Source organism: Kwoniella mangroviensis, assembly GCF_000507465.2.
Source record: "Kwoniella mangroviensis CBS 8507 chromosome 1 map unlocalized Ctg01, whole genome shotgun sequence".
NCBI classification, from domain to species: domain Eukaryota; kingdom Fungi; phylum Basidiomycota; class Tremellomycetes; order Tremellales; family Cryptococcaceae; genus Kwoniella; species Kwoniella mangrovensis.
The window spans coordinates 4,361,769-4,377,717 of NW_027062533.1; the positions used below are offsets into that span (position 1 = coordinate 4,361,769).

Sequence of the window (15,949 nt, forward strand, 5' to 3'; positions counted from 1 at the left end):
TTGCATTTTCCCCCACGAGTGTACGGTACATTGTCATGGAGAACAACAATAACAATAATTTCCCGATCTTTAACCTGATACTTATGTAAAGGAGTCCTTCAGTAATTCGTAATTTGTATGTAGATTAGCTTGATTTCATCTCAGTAATAGTACACGACAACAATCATATGCATCATTATTGGAGATACGTCGATTGAATAAACACTTGCCATTTTTCTCAGTGAACGTCAACACTCCATCATTTGTATCTCGTATCTGACGAGCAATGAAGTTGACGGGATGCTAGTATCAATTCATCTCTCGCTCTGATCCGTTCTCCTCAATTGATTATATTTAAACACATAAAGCACAAAACGTGAAACAATCATGATACGTTTACGCAATAGAGTACGCACGATACATGATACAGTACGTCAATGTTCGAAAACTATCTACAGATATACAACTTTACTGTTTTTAAGTCACAATACAAACTATACATAAAATTATAATTATAACAATAATTCGAAGATCGTCAAAAAGCGTTATGTAGTATACTATCCTATTTTATCTTCCTTCCGCCGCTGTCTATCCTTTTGATGAATACCATTCATTCCTTTATCTTCATCATGTTCTAAATCGTCTATTTCTCCCTCGATTTCTTAGTCGGTGCTCCCATCACTTCCGACGAAGATATGATCTTCCCAGAGCCCCTTCTCTTCTTCCTCTTTCCTCCATTACCATTCCCACTTCTGTCTCCCTTACCCATTTTTCCATCCCCATCATCAACCTCCTCATCATCCTCATTTTCACCGATAATTCCACCTATCGCACTCCCACCAAATTCCTCCGTTAATCCGATCTCATCCCAATTCAATCCCACTACTCCACCCCAATCATTCTCTTCTATAATCTCTCCTTCTTCCGCTTCTTCTTCTTGTTCTTCCTCCTCAGCCTGTGGTCTTCTATACCTATTCTTCATCTTAAACAATCCACTTATACCTTCGAAGTCCCTCCTTCCAGGTGAATTGACCAACAAAGAATTCCGTATTCTTGATAGATCCTTCCTGGTCTTACTTTTCTCCTTCTCCTTCTCTTTCATTACCACATCTTCGGGATTCTCGGGATCATCATCAACATCAGGTAATTCCTGGGTGGTATAGATTGGAGAATCAAATGCTATATCATCGAATTCTAACAACGGTGTTTCCCTTTCCCTTTCTTCTTCTTCACCATCTTCACCATCTTCTGTATTTGCTCGTTTCCTCTTTTGGTTTTTTGGTCCAATCGAATTATAATCATTTCCACCTTCAACCAGATTATCCCAAAGTCCATTCTTCTCATATCTCATTCTCTTCAGTTTCACTTCTTTATCCGTATGGAGATACATCCTATAATCTTCTCCCGCATCTTTACAACACAGGAAATCCAACTCTTCTTCGCACATTCTCAAATCAATCTTGGTTCCTTCCCTGTTCAGATGTGACGGCGAAGGGTCATTGTAATATTCAAGTAACAATTTCGTATGAATAACCGAATGAGGGATATATTGGACGGGTAATTCCTGAGGTCTGATTCCAGCTCTTAGAAGACTTTCTAGTGGACTGGATTCAAATTTCCTGGATTCTACCCATCCACCTAAATCCATTTTCCTAGGATCTCCAATTATACCTATTCCCTGTAGGTATTCAGGAGTAATATGTCGGGGCATACTTCCATTTTTCACTTGCTCCCTCAGCCATCTCCAGATGTAAGATTCGACCAAGGAGGGACATATTCGACCATCCCGCCCTTCTTGAGGTAGTCGGAATTGAATGTATTCTTCTCGTTCCCGTATGAGCAAGCCAACATGAGAATCTTCTTCATTCATGTAGTCTATTAGAGGGGCAGAAGAGGATATAGTCTTGTTTGATCCGCTGAAAGGCATTTCTCGCAAGGGTGTCGGTGAGGGTCGATTCGTTTGCATGTAATTACTGACCGGAGAAGGGGAAGGGGTACTTCGACCACTCGTGGAAGGGGTGTTGAGCATACTCCTTACGGATAGTCTACCGTGAGGATGTCGAATGACAGTTTCCGCTTCGGAAGCAGAACCCATACCCGATGATGATTGGGTGGACGATTGGCGGGACATGGGGACAGGAGAATGAGAGAGGTCAGATGACGAGTCTTGTATGATGGGACGAACAGGAGGTGGAGGGGTGAAGTTGGTATCAATGTTGAAACCTGTTGGACCGATGGTGAATGCGAAAGGTTGTTTACCATTCATCCCAGCTTTGGCATTCGCATTGATTTGAGCGAGACTAGGAGCTCGAGGTGTACTATCGCGTTCATCGCTGCTGTACCCATCATATTCGTCTGAAGAGGAATCCGGTTCTTCAATCATCCTTTGGAGAGATCGTTCCTCGGGTGGAGCCGTGAACTGTTGAGATTGCTGATAAATAGACGTGAACATGGGGATCGGCATGTGTATCGGAATATACTGTAAGGTCGATCCGCTAGGTGTCCAACAACTTACAGGTGACGGTCTAGCTCTGGCCCTTTTGAGTGGTTCGAAGTGGACGATTGCTTGTCTCGCGGCCTCAGCATTCAATCGGAATTTGAAGGATACACGGGGTTTCATTTTCTTCCTCTTCCCGTCTAAAGGTTGAGCCCCTCGCTGAATTACTTGATCACGAGTGAGCTGAGCGAGTGGATCTTGCTCATAATGATGTACTTGACCGGATACAACAAACATCTTCCTACATAACCAAACTTCGTCATCTAGGGTCATGACATCTAATCTGTGCTTGAGTCTGGCTTTGAGGATCTGTCGCCAGTGTTTGACTATGGTAGGGGCAGCCGCTACTGCCATTTCGATTTCGGGTATGGGTCTTCGGCTATCACCTTTATATCCTGTTTGCCCATCACCAAAGGCACCTTTGTGCGGTAAAGGCAATACCGGGAAAGGTAGACCAGCATCGGTGATAGAGGTGGACCAACCAATGATCATGTTCCTCATATCTCTGAACTTTTCCGCAGCTACATGATGGGTATTACCATATTCAGCGGCCAATTCCTGTTGTATAGCTGAATACTGATTCATAATCATTTCAGATGAACTTTGGATCGCCCACTCAGTTAAAGCGATAGCCAAACTCGGACTGGAACCATTCAACCATAGTCTGGTACATTCCTGGAATTGGTATAGATGGAAGGCGTGAGGTAGTACTTGATCCCAATTTGCACCTTGGAGATCGGCGAAGTCGGAATCAGCCCATTCTCTTTTACCTTTACTGATTGTAGGTTTCGTTATGAGGTATTTGATTCGTTCTTCATGAGGCTGTTCGACAAGGAATCGAAGTCGCTCGGTGATTTGCATGACATGAAGGAGGGTGATCTCCATGGGTGACATGACGAAATTGACCCATTTTGAGAACTTAGCAAACAGATGTCGAAGGTAATCTTCATTATCCAGATGCCCAAAACTGTCGGCGGAGAAAGCGTGGGCTTGACACTGCAACAAGACTATATCAGCACAACACTTTGTCAAAAGATATGTCAAGGGACTCACAAATATCTCGTGTAAAGTGGGGTTACTTATCCTATCGTCACCTTTGGTATAACCCGGCAAATTCTTTCTTTTCTTCTTGATACCGGCAAGTTCCAATTTGTTCTGCAGCACGATGATGCGACTCTCTTGAATAGCAAATTTGATAGCTATCGCTACCATGTATTTTATTCTTCTATTCTGAGCTTTGTAAGAAAGGTGTTTTCGATCGCATTGTAGTTTCTCCACTTCTCGCATACGTTCGAACCATTGTTTGGCTCCGCTCTTGAGGTCGGCAGCGGGCCCGGCGATGATGCTGGTGTGTTGTGATCGAACACCGAGGTAAAGATCGAATATAGCTTCGATCTCTTGCTAAGCGGAATGTCAGCGTGATTCTAGAGACTGCAAAGAGGAGGGAATGGAATAGATTGCGGCACCGATATTGAAAAGCAATAGGTTGAGACATGAAGTGTGGGAGAAGGACATAGGTATCTGGATGAAGCTGATAACGATCAAAAGAGTTACTCACCTGAAACTGGACTTTTGTTTTATCCCATTGCTCTCTAACCTGAATCTGCTTATCTGTGTCCACGATACTCCCGATGAATCTCGATACATCCACGTATTGATGTTTCTCCGTGGCGGATGAGTCTACTTGACCACACGAGGGACAAGCCCAGGTCCCACTGATATCATCAAAGGCGAGCTCGGTGTACTCGTCTTGACAGTGTTTGCACCGTGACATCTTGGATTGGGCGGAAAGATGCAGAAGTAAATTTGTTTTTGGTGTGTGAGATGTTGTCAGTTCCGCTCCTGAACGGTTTCTCGATCGAGCTGGGAGTGATGGTGATTGACCTAAGTCATAATGAGTGTGAGGTGGTGGGAGATGACTTAGGACGAGAGATGAAGGATGTGCGTTGTGAGGAGGAAGATAAGATGAATATTGGATTCTGGAAAAAGAAGAGAGCAAGAGATGAAGACGGAGGATGAAGATCAGTGCGGTGACCAGGTGGCAAAAAGACGGAATCAGATTTGATTCCGTTTGTTGTTGTTATTGTTTTTTGTCATTGCGCTCGGACCCCATCCGAAACCGAGAGGACGAGAGGACGATGGGTGGAGATTCAAGTGACAATCAGTTGTCAAAGTGACCATCGCTATAACCGTCTCACACTTCACCTGCCTACTTGTAAGACGAAGACGAAGAAGAATGTTGAGCAATATCATCAAAGCATTCTCCTCCACAGCGAGAACTCCAACAAGGGTGAGCTACTTGTTTTCTGGCGCGGCAGACAAGCTCATTCTACCTTTCAGGCATTCTCTTCCAGTTCCCGAGCATTGGACATTTCAAAAGTCATCTTGGTAGGTAGACTAGGTGCAGATCCGGTTTTACGAAATGTCAGTTAAGATATGGCTTAGGAATTGAGACTCAAGCTGATCCATCTGTACGGACCAGACATCAAGTGGTAAACCATATTATACGTTAGTCGGATGGGGTATGATGGAAAGCCACTCCAGCTGATAGATGAGTCATCAGCTATACCGTAGCTACCAATGTAGGCGCTCCGGTAGAAGGTGAAGGTGGTAGTGGGTGATCCCTCTTCTATAGTGGACTGATCATGGTATTTGGTTGATGAAAGCATCCCATAGAACTGCATCCACCACCTACATCCTGGCATACGGTATTCTCATTCAACGAATTTCAACATCCTGCTTTGCAGAAACTGGGAAAGGGGTGAGCAATGTATCATTCATTTTATGTCACAGCTCAATTGTTCAATGCGGCTCCGTTACTGATATATGATCATATCTGCAGATCAACAGTCTATGTCGAAGCGGAACTGGAGATGCGTCCTCATGAACCTAACTCGGCCTCGACAGATAAATATAGGTACGACAGGGCATTCCTGAAACACCGTAAGTACTCATCTGATGTCGGCCATTCAGCTATTTCACACACTACCATGGCTTGTAACTGAATTATGGCCGCACAACGATTCTGTCTACTAGAGAAATTGAGTGTGATCAACAGGGTAAAACCGGAGAGTGAACAAGATGGATCTGACGAGTAAATATGCTTACGATGATACATGGTACGTGATGATTAATGAATAGATACGATGCAATATATATATATACAACTCTTTATGGTTATGTGAATATACAAAGTATACGAAACCAGATGACTCGACACTTGCCATTAGTCCTCCACATGTCTCAACGTCCTCTCGAACATCACTCCAAACCTAAGTGATCTATCCATCTCATCTCCAATGTCCTCGAATGATAGGTAACTCATGCCTCCCCCGTCGGACTAGGCATTGTACTGCCTATTTCCTCTTCCCCTATATTGTGTGCCGTTGCTAGTGAATCGATCAAAGGCATTTGACGATCCTTGAATGCGTTGAGTATCCGTCTGTGTTTATTGAGTGAATGGAATAGATCCGCATGTACCAAGGTGAAGTATACATCAGAGGAACAAGGTATAGATTGATTTGGTAGGTGGTAGGATGAATAGAATCGAATGGAAAGATAAGAATTGGTATACATATATCATCAGCTTCTTCCGAGCTTTGATTTGGACAGACAGAAACATCAAAACCAACTCACAATCTCTTTTCACTCTCTTCGTCCAACCTCTCACTTATCACTTTCAGCTCATCTATCGACAAATGTCCACCAGGTAGATTGATAGATGCGATCTTCATCGTTTCTATAGCTGAGGCAAGTTCTTTTGCCTGAAGGGTGCTTATCTCCATCAGCTAATTGGAAGCGTTAAATCTCAAAGGTCAATCGACCCACCTTAACCGCTACTCCCTCACTTGCCTGCGCAGTAGTCAATCTCTCTTCCCCCGTAGCTTGGGAATGTAATATACAGAGTATATCATCGATGAGAGGTAAGAGAGATCGGAATGTACCTGGTTTTAGCGGATCATCAGGGGTCGACCGAGAGGATGAGGAGGGTATCTGCTGAGCCATATTCGGGGGGATCATCCAAGCTTAGACGATCTTTTCCGCTGGAATAGGGGTACACAGAAGGGGCAGTAGAACGAGGGACCAAGAGAAACAGTGCTGTGCTGTGCAAGAGGAGTATTGTTATCGATGGATATTTTGGGAATGCAACAACGATTAAACCAAGCTCAGATCCACTTGAGATCGTTGCACTACAGACAATGTTAACATTTCAGGCACCATACAAGAGAAAGTGGCTCATGCTTTTTGTCTTTTTAAGGTGTGGCATCCATCTCCGATACCGTAGATGCCTAGATACGTTTGAGGGATCTCCGCGCCTGGGATCCACATAGCAACCGGATCAGAACAACTGTGATGGCCGTTGGTTCAGGATCAGATGTGTGTGTGTCAGCGAGACTAAGTTGAAATTTTATTGTTCGTTGTTAGATGACCGGGGTACCGAGATCAATTTTGGTAACTTGGTTATTCAGTATCGGATCCGTACAGTTCGACGCTATATGCATGCATCTATTCCTATATATATATGGGACGAGAGATATGAGAAGATGATGACTTGTCTCTTCACCTGTTTGTGCTCTCTTCTCGCCTCTTGTTCTTGCGTTTTCTCGTTTTCATTGTACTTCAAAGCACAAGGCTGAGCCTTATCGACTCCAATTCCAAGAAAAAAGGAACAAAGAAAGATCAAATTACTTAAACACCTCGACGAGGAGCAGGATAAGAGAAACGTGTAAAAAATGACCTCTGAGACTCCATCACCCTCGACTCATACGCAAGAAACCAAAAACAAAGTATCTTTCATCGAAAGATTACTTCGTCTATATCCCATTCAAGGTAATCATCATTTACCTCCTCCCACGACCCAACCGACATCACCATCACAGAATGTACGACTAGTGACCCCAGTGGATATCCGAGCTCTGGAAGCTTTCTTAGGACCAATTGGTCGTCCAAGACGATCAAGTATCACACAGCGAAGAGATACGCTTCAGCCTACGATGGCCGATATCGAATCTCAATCTCAACCTCATCCTACTACCCAATGGAGCAAACCCACCATCAAACAGGTCATCAGAGCCAGCCCTCGTCGAATGATTTACCTGTCTATCCTGCTAGGGATGATAGTAGGTATAGTAGTAGGATGGGTAATATTCATCCATCAAATGACTAAATTATCCAAGTCGAAGGAAAAAGAAGAAGAAAAAGATAAAAGTGGGGTGGATACGTTGATAATGGTAGGAGATGGGTGTTTCATCTTAATGTGAGTATGGTCCAATCTTTGCAGAATCATGAAAACCCCAACAAACATCACCGAAATCAAAAAAAAATAGTAATCTCAAATACAGATGCGAGATACTGATGTCCATGTTGACTTCCCTCGTAGACTATTAACAACATTATTTTTCATCCTCCGCCATTCCCTTAAGATCTACGCCCATTTCCGTCCCCCCTCTTCTCCCCTCCCCTCTCAATCAGGCAATACAACTATGACCGAAGCACCATGGACTCTACCCCCCTTGCCTACGTACGTAGGCGCCGTAGGTAGACAACAGCGTACAGGCGTTGTGGAAGATCGGTACATCTCAGGTGAATGTCCGCCTAAATACGGGGATGAGAGAGGTAGTAAGTTGTTATTGAGAAGTATTAGTAGAATGGCCGAAGATCAAGATCTGGATGGAAGACAGGGTAGGATGGAAGTGGTCACTCGAGGTGCGGGACAAGGACCAGATAATGCTCAGGATCGAACTCAAGAAGATGGACGAGGATTGGAAGTACAACTTGATGCTGATGATGATACCCAAACTCAAGATCCAAATCATGGGACTAGGTCTATAAGGTCAGGCGAGCTTCAGAATAACGGAAAATGACGAATATTATTCATGTTATATTCAATACGATGAAATAGAAACCCTTGATGGCTAAGATATAATGTTTATAACGATCTTGATGTTAATGAAATGCTAGTAGCGTGATAGCATCGCGTTAAATGAAATGTCCATGTACAATACGACTCAATCATAAATGCAGCTCAAGAGGAATTATGCATACAGAATATTCCCTACCTGGACGTGTATTGTATGTATACTTCTACTTTGTCCATTGAGATCTGTTTCAATTCATGATAGTGAACATAGCAAATCTGGAGGACGCAATGATATCAGCCATATATCTCAAGAAAGAAAGAATCTTCTCAACCAGGAAACCATATTGTGCGAAGATAGAAAAACTGACCAGATCGTATACCGTTACACCACCGATAAAATCTCCCTGACACCCTGCCTCAAAAACGTCAAATTATACTCTATAGTCCCCCTTCTAGCTTGCCATGTTTCCGTACGAAGCAGTACGACCAGAGCGAGATGGCTACAAAAGACAAAAGGAAACCGACAAATTTAGCAAAAAAACCTTGAAACCTTTGTCCTCCTTGATTATACATTGACCCTCTATTCCAAGTTGGATTAGAGTATTTGACTCACGGTGTGAATTGCCATAACGCCAGTGTGGTGTTAGGCATCAACCTAGTCGATTGTGTCATCCAAGGTTCGTCTGGATCTTCTTCATCCCACCAATTCCTAGGTTCTTCTCCATCTTCATCCTCGTCCACATCTTCTTGGCCGGTATTACCATTACCATTGCTCTCTTCCCTTGTATCTCCATTTTCTTTACTGCCATTGGCTTCCACATCTGCCTGACCATTCGACGGTGATATGCGCTTCTTGATATGTCTATTTCAGGTACAATCAGCTATACGCCTATAACCATAGGTGTAGTGACAACTGACTTGTACAGATCCCTAAATGCCAAAAAGCTGGACAAGTACTCTGTGACCTGCTCTGATAAGTCGTCCGTACGATGTCGATTGTCCGTAGCTAGCACCACACCGGAATCGATATCGAATAAGAATGTATTATCCGCGCTTGAGTGCTATTATTGTACAGACGAAAGTCAACAATGATAGCCAGAGAATGGAAGAAAGCTCTTTCCATCAAAATCACAACGACCTTCTTGTTTGTCACACTACCAACAATATCAAGATCATATCAAGGCAACGTGAACTCACAGATGTAAAATCCAGTAACAAACTCTCCACAGCAGGCAACATTTCCATTCCACCTTGTAATACTCTACTCCAAGCATCTCTAAGAGTCACATCATGCACACTGGTCATTGAATACCTCACATCCGAAATGAGGTTATTTATGATAATCGAAACTGTCTGTTGATCTTCCAAATCTATATTTGGGTATTGTGACGAGAGTGATTTGTAAGGGAAATCCTCAATTTCTTCACTTGTCGTTCGTTGGATTTCAGCATAATTTTCACCTCTATAATCTTCAGAGAGGACCTCGGATTTATGGATGAACATGTGAAATCTGATTGAAGGGTTTGAGAGGTGGAGGCGGATCATGAGGTGGACGAATCGAAGAATTGAATCGTGATATGAATCATCTTGCTACTCATCACAAAAGATCAAAATCGTTATTGAGCGCTACTCCAAGTAAAAAGTATGGGATGATACTCACCTGCATATCCAATACGTATACTACCGTCGAGAATGTACTGATAGGTACTTCTAACTGATCTAGCTCAAAGTTAGAGGGTGTATCCCATATCTGAATGGGTACTATCGAGCTGTCCCAGGACATTTAGCTTACATAGACTTTAGTATACCGTAAAACGGTTAGGTTGCTCACTCGTAGTTTATCTTTTCAATTTTCTGAGTAACACCAAAGAAAGGTACTTCCTTCGTTGGTATCTGCTGGAAGACAGTTTTGATACATGATGTTTTACCTGCTCTGGATACCGTTCATGAAGAATGTCAGTCAAATCGCAAGCACCGTACGAAAGGATAAGAAAAGCCAAGCTCACTTCCTCCAACCTAGTACCAAAATCTTCTGCCTATGGGAGTCATCGTCCCTCTTTGGTCTTGATGACTCACCCATGGCTGCTTGCGACACGTTTCTTGCCATCTTTTCTATGTTATCTCTGGATGATGGATGGATATCAGTAAACAATGAGCAGATGGTATGAACGAGATAAGGAGTCGTAAGGACGTCATTTGCATACAACAGCTCCTCACGTGCACCATCCCAGTCCCCGTGCGAGTGAGCCTGATATCCAGGGGAGATGTATCACGTGACCATCTAAAACACCCTGTCTCGACGCGTCGGTTGGTTTCACTTCTACACTGAGCATCCTCTAAGATAGCCCGCCAGGCCATCAGAATCAGAAAAATCAAATCAATCGTCTTTGAGAACATTACCCATCACTCACCATCGCGTCAATACTACCATTCTCTTCCTTACCACCAGTCAATTATCTCGAGAGCGAGTCCGAACAACAACATTCTTGCTCAGCTGGTCTTGAGCTTTTCCCTACAGTCTCGCTCACAGTCGTTTTGGATATATCAGCTTGGACCGCTTGATCACGCGTCTTGCTATTTTCAGTGAGTGTTCACTATAGGAGACCGATCGGAACATGACCTTCCACTGACCGGTCTCTCATCGATAGCTCACCATGTCCACCTCCTCACTCACCCCTCTCCCTCCTTCCGACTTCCGCTCCGCCCCTTCATCCGACACTCTCGACCTCGCACCTCCCAAACCAGCTCCTAAACGAACTTACGGCCGTGCACGCCGATTATCACCTTCACCACCTCTTCTCGGCGCATCCTCCTCCTCCTCAATACCGAGCTACATCGCTCCTCCTATCGCGACAACCTCACCATCCAAAGCACTACTCGATAGGTGGTCATCTGCGAACCAATCTTGGAGAGATGAACTATCGAAACTCGATGCCCCTTCTTCCGATAAGGCTGAGGAATTGCCAGACGATGACGGAGAAGCTATCAAGAGAGAGATGGAGAAGATGAGAAGACAAGCTAGGGCATTGAAGGCTCTGCAAGGTCAACATTCGACGCTTCCTGTCAAAGATAATCGAAACTTGGATGTGCCGACGAACGCATTAGGCAAGACCTCCTCTCTAACTTCCATACCAACTACAGCTACATCACCTTTACGTTCTTCACCACCACCACTTCGATCGTCGTCTCCACCTGTAGACAACAGAAGACTACAAGCTTCTTCTTCCGAAGTAGCTGAGGAGACGTTGTTCCCTGTTAGGAAATCGGGGATGAGTGGAAGACCCAAGAAAATAATCATTTCTGATGACGAAGAAGATGAAGACGAAGATGAAGCTCCGTTATTGGCTAAAGATACTTCTAGAAGTGCTTCGCCAACAGACCAATCGACCACTGAAAGAGGAAGCTCCCCTCCGCCGAATCGCAATCATGATCGTGAGCATGAGGATGAGGAGGATAATGAGAACATCGGAGACTACCTGGATGACTTGGCTGATAAACAAGCTAGAGCAGAGAAAGAAAGGGCAGAAGAAGAGTCTCGACAACCCAAGTCATCGGCTTTGGAAGGACTGGATGATCTGTTTGACGACGAGGAGGACGAACCTCGGGAGAAAAGAGGTAGAAGGCCAAAGGTGAGGAGCATCCTTCGTACTCGAATTATTTTTATCGATGCTGATGGGATCAACAGGGACTGAACAAAGCCGATAGAGCTGAGATGGAGAAAGATATTGCCCGGGCCCAAAGAGGTATGTAACTCAACTCTCCCGTATCACTGCATAGGGCTCACCTTTTGTTTCATGAACAGAACGTCCCGTCGCCTTCTCCCGACCTGAGCCATCTCGTCTACCCATCACAGCTTGGCTTGCCCAAGCGAACGTTGCGGTGAAGTCGAAGGAACCGATGTAAGTCAATTCTTGTCATGCGCTTGAGCCATGTTAACCTGTATCTGTACTCGTATAGTGACCACAAAAACGCCGTACCTGGGCTTACATTTGCTAAATCGCCTCAAACAAGTCCTAGTCAGCCTACTCCTCCAGATGACGATATCATCGGATTCACACCTTCATCCGGGCTTCGTCGTCCTTTAGGTACCACGTCGACATCCCGAATCTCTATTGAGAACCCCAATACCCCCACTCCTGCTCCTGGTAAGAAGGATAAGGGAAAGTACAAAGTGGTTGTACCGGGAACATCTGAAGGTCCCGAACCAGATGAGGACGATCAAGATTTCAGCACTTTCATGGACAAACAGGAGATACGTGATAAAGAGAAGGCTGATCGCGATGCCAAGAGAAAGAAGTTACTGGAGTTCAAGCAGAATATGGTGAAGCAACAGATCGCTAAATTGAATTTGGAACCTTCAAAACCTTCTTCTTCTGATCATGAACATGAACAAGACGAAAGTGAAGATGATGATCTGGAATTCGACAATGATGAACCTACGCCTAAGAAAGAAGCGGTCAAACAAGCAATACCCAAAGTGACAGGAGCCAAAGCGGTATTAGCCAAAAACGTTAACCAATCTACTATCTCAAAGCAGAAACAAGGTTTCTTAGCTCGAGCAGGCAAATTACACAAGAAAGTTAAACCTCAAGATCAGAATCAGCTTGACATAAGTGAAACGTATGTTGATTTTGCTGCAAAGACATTTTCGCATGCCCAGCAAAAACAATTGAATGGAGGAGCGAAACCTGCTAATCAGAAAAAGGGAAGGGAAGAACCGTTGAGTAATGAAGATATGGCGAAATTGATACAGAGGAAACATCAAGAACAGATTGTTAAACTTAGACAAAGGAAAGAGGAAGATTACGGTAGAGTCAAGGTCTTGCCTGAAAGGGTAGAACAAGATTTCCAAGCTTTGCTTGCAGCTTCCAGGAATGAACATGAAAATGAGAATGATAAGACTGGAGATGATGATGAAGATGGTGAAGATGAAGATTATAATCCTGAAGACGAGATGGTATGGAGTGGGGAAGAACAGGAAGAGGAAGAAGAAGAAGAAGGTGAAGACGATGATCAATCGGAACCTGGAGAGGAAGGGGAAGGGGAAGATCAGAACGAGGATCAAGATGCTCTACCTACGACACTGGAAGAAGATGAGGACGAGGAATCCACACCGATGATTAAGCGTAAACCTCGAGCATCAGCTAGAGTAGCTTTTGATTCGGACGAGGAAGATGCACAGACTCCAGCTCAAGCTAGAATTCGATCTTTGCCTGCTAAAAAAGCTCCTCTTGCTGAGTTGCCTGCTGGACTTACCGCTACTGCTAAGTCCACACAGGGACTCGGAGGTTTCGACTTCGGTGGATTCGGCGATGATGCTGGCAGTCAAGGATTCTCACAGTTGTTTGGAGATACACAAGCTGCTACGCAGGCAGGTGAAGAGGTCAGTCCATCATTACATTTCCTATGTAAAGCTTGTTATGACAGGATTGACGATGTTGATATTTATGTTACAGGATGCGTTCGCAGCATTACGAGCGGATCACGTAGGTTTCTTACCTGCCGATGCGATGTTGCCCGGAGTCCAAATTTCCAAAACTCAAGTCGAAAGGGACAATAACCTGATTGCAGCTGAGATCGAAGAAGCTGCCATGGAAAGGATGCAGGAGATGGAGAAACCTAAGAAACAATACATCAATGAGAGAGGGTGAGTCTAAGGCTTTACATGATGAGATCCAAGCTGATGATCTTTTTTGTGAAATAGATTGTTCACTCAGACTAGACCTGCTTATGAGGAAGATACTCAGGTATCGGATACAAGAAGACAGTTAGGTGGATTATCCGATTTCTCAATTGGCGTTACTCCTTTCGGCAAAACCCAAACGCAGATGGAATCGCCCAACGAGATTGGATCGCCTACTCAGACTCAAACACAGACACAAGGGGATAAAGAGTCTTTCACAAGATTACGTAGAAGACTATCCGATCCTGATGACGCTCAAGAACCATTAAATCTTTCACCTACTCAACCTGCCCGAACAGAACGAACAGTTTTCGACAGGATGATGAAAGCTTCTTCACGTGCTGAGCGACAAGAGCAAAGGAAATCAATGAGAAAGAGCAGAATGGTAGACGAACAGGCTGAAGAGAGTGATGAAGATAATGGATGGGCGAAGATTGGAGGAGCGGAAGAGAATGACGATGATGATGATGAAGAGAATGATGGGTTCTTGGAGGAACTGGTCGATGATCAGGAGGTTGATGAGGAGGTTAGGAAGAGGCAGGATGAGTTGGCAGCGGAGAAGAACCGGTGAGTGATTGCCTTTCGACGATATCCCGATGTGAAAGGACAAGGTGTTTTACAAGAGCGCAAACCGATTGGAAATATTGTGCTGGGCTATAAATTTCCGTATGCTGACTCTTAAACTGATATCTGACATCGTCCATAGAGAGATCCAAGCTGCCGACGACGCTCGAATCGAAGCAGAAGCCAGGAAGATCACGGAAGGTGAATATAGGCATAAGAAGCGTGGCAAGGACTTTGTAGACGGTGAAATATCCGATGAAGATGAAAGAGGAGGCAAGAGGAGGAAATTATCTAGAAAAGAGAGAAGGAAGAGGAAGCTGGATAGGGAAGATGGATTGGACAAACTCCGTAAGTTTCCTGTGCTATATCAGCAGTAAGAGTTGGAAAGCTGACTCAGTGGATACGGATGTGCATAGATGGCGAAGCGAACGTTTTCCGTCAAGTGTATGAAGACGATTTGGGTTCTGACGAGGATGAAGTTGATGAGACGCCCCTGGAATCATATAATCTGAATCTGAACTTCGTTGTGGATGAGCCAGAAGAAGTCAGTCAAGTGGCAGTCGAATCCAAGAGGACTTTCAGGGAGAAATTAGATATGCTGAAGAATCGTGGTGTCATGAACCGAGGTGTGAGTGATTTGTCCAAATCAAGAATCCTGATGTGAAAATAAAAATGAGCTGTGGCTGATATATCATGATTTTGGATTATAGATGAACTATGAAGAGATGGCTATTGACGATGCGGACGAAGATGAAATTGCACTTGATCCCCGTGCTCCTGCGCTGAAGAAGCGGAGAGATACATTCATTGGTGAAGATGAAGATCAGCCAATGGGAGACGAAGGATTCTCTATCTCCAGGTCAATCAGAAACACTACTAGTGTTGCTAGTGCAAGTGATCACAAACAGGTGAGTCACCGTGTTTTCCAATTCCTCATGTTGCCATGGACTAATCGTAGATCTGGTGTATTGCAGAACAATACTCGTAAACTTGCATCCTACGCTTCATACGTACAAGAGGAATCTCAAGTGAATCGAAGAGTAGGTGGAGGAGCTGCGGGAGTATCGGTCGTGAGACCACAAAACTCTTCGAGATCAATTGGACCATCCAGAAGTAGCTCTTTGAATAATGGCAGGCCCGCACCTGTCCCTCACCCTCATCGACAAAGTACAGGTGGGAGTCATGGAAGTACGAGTGGTAGTGGGAGCGTGTTGTTGAGTAAAGGTAATAAATTTGCTTAGGCTAGTAAGACAATCGAATATTCCATAGTTCGTTATGGTTCTAGTATAGCTTAATTCTTGTAATCGTACTGTATGATAAACATGATTGTTGAATTTCCCCCTTTTTGTAATTATCACTTGTCTAG

The 15,949-nt window shown here is 44.2% G+C and overlaps 6 protein-coding genes across 6 annotated transcripts; 3 read left to right on the forward strand and 3 right to left on the reverse strand.

The window, feature by feature from the left end:
- Positions 1 to 622: 622 nt before the first annotated feature.
- On the reverse strand, positions 623 to 4,250 carry I203_101620 (uncharacterized protein; the record flags this gene model as incomplete). The annotated part of the gene is made up of 3 exons (XM_019148942.1): positions 623 to 3,472; positions 3,530 to 3,877; positions 4,035 to 4,250. 3 exons carry the CDS (start codon positions 4,248 to 4,250, stop codon positions 623 to 625), a joined length of 3,414 nt encoding a protein of 1,137 aa, XP_019001961.1.
- Positions 4,251 to 4,712: 462 nt separating this feature from the next.
- I203_101621 (uncharacterized protein) lies at positions 4,713 to 5,574 on the forward strand (the record flags this gene model as incomplete). The annotated part of the gene is made up of 7 exons (XM_019148943.1): positions 4,713 to 4,766; positions 4,817 to 4,900; positions 4,959 to 4,984; positions 5,040 to 5,089; positions 5,153 to 5,237; positions 5,319 to 5,419; positions 5,513 to 5,574. 7 exons carry the CDS (start codon positions 4,713 to 4,715, stop codon positions 5,572 to 5,574), a joined length of 462 nt encoding a protein of 153 aa, XP_019001962.1.
- Positions 5,575 to 6,108: 534 nt separating this feature from the next.
- Positions 6,109 to 6,481, reverse strand: I203_101622 (uncharacterized protein; the record flags this gene model as incomplete). Its single annotated transcript, XM_019148944.1, has 2 exons — positions 6,109 to 6,240; positions 6,305 to 6,481. The coding sequence occupies 2 exons, from the start codon at positions 6,479 to 6,481 to the stop codon at positions 6,109 to 6,111; spliced, it is 309 nt and encodes a 102-aa protein (XP_019001963.1).
- Positions 6,482 to 7,209: 728 nt separating this feature from the next.
- On the forward strand, positions 7,210 to 8,340 carry I203_101623 (uncharacterized protein; the record flags this gene model as incomplete). Its single annotated transcript, XM_019148945.1, has 2 exons — positions 7,210 to 7,733; positions 7,857 to 8,340. The coding sequence occupies 2 exons, from the start codon at positions 7,210 to 7,212 to the stop codon at positions 8,338 to 8,340; spliced, it is 1,008 nt and encodes a 335-aa protein (XP_019001964.1).
- A 378-nt stretch (positions 8,341 to 8,718) lies between these two features.
- Positions 8,719 to 10,443, reverse strand: I203_101624 (uncharacterized protein; the record flags this gene model as incomplete). The annotated part of the gene is made up of 7 exons (XM_019148946.2): positions 8,719 to 8,836; positions 8,950 to 9,198; positions 9,255 to 9,397; positions 9,534 to 9,926; positions 9,997 to 10,105; positions 10,168 to 10,269; positions 10,343 to 10,443. 7 exons carry the CDS (start codon positions 10,441 to 10,443, stop codon positions 8,719 to 8,721), a joined length of 1,215 nt encoding a protein of 404 aa, XP_019001965.2.
- Positions 10,444 to 10,990: 547 nt separating this feature from the next.
- On the forward strand, positions 10,991 to 15,824 carry I203_101625 (uncharacterized protein; the record flags this gene model as incomplete). The annotated part of the gene is made up of 10 exons (XM_019148947.1): positions 10,991 to 11,965; positions 12,022 to 12,079; positions 12,139 to 12,235; positions 12,294 to 13,719; positions 13,793 to 13,983; positions 14,041 to 14,586; positions 14,726 to 14,931; positions 15,000 to 15,211; positions 15,294 to 15,491; positions 15,558 to 15,824. 10 exons carry the CDS (start codon positions 10,991 to 10,993, stop codon positions 15,822 to 15,824), a joined length of 4,176 nt encoding a protein of 1,391 aa, XP_019001966.1.
- Between the last annotated feature and the right edge of the window lie 125 nt (positions 15,825 to 15,949).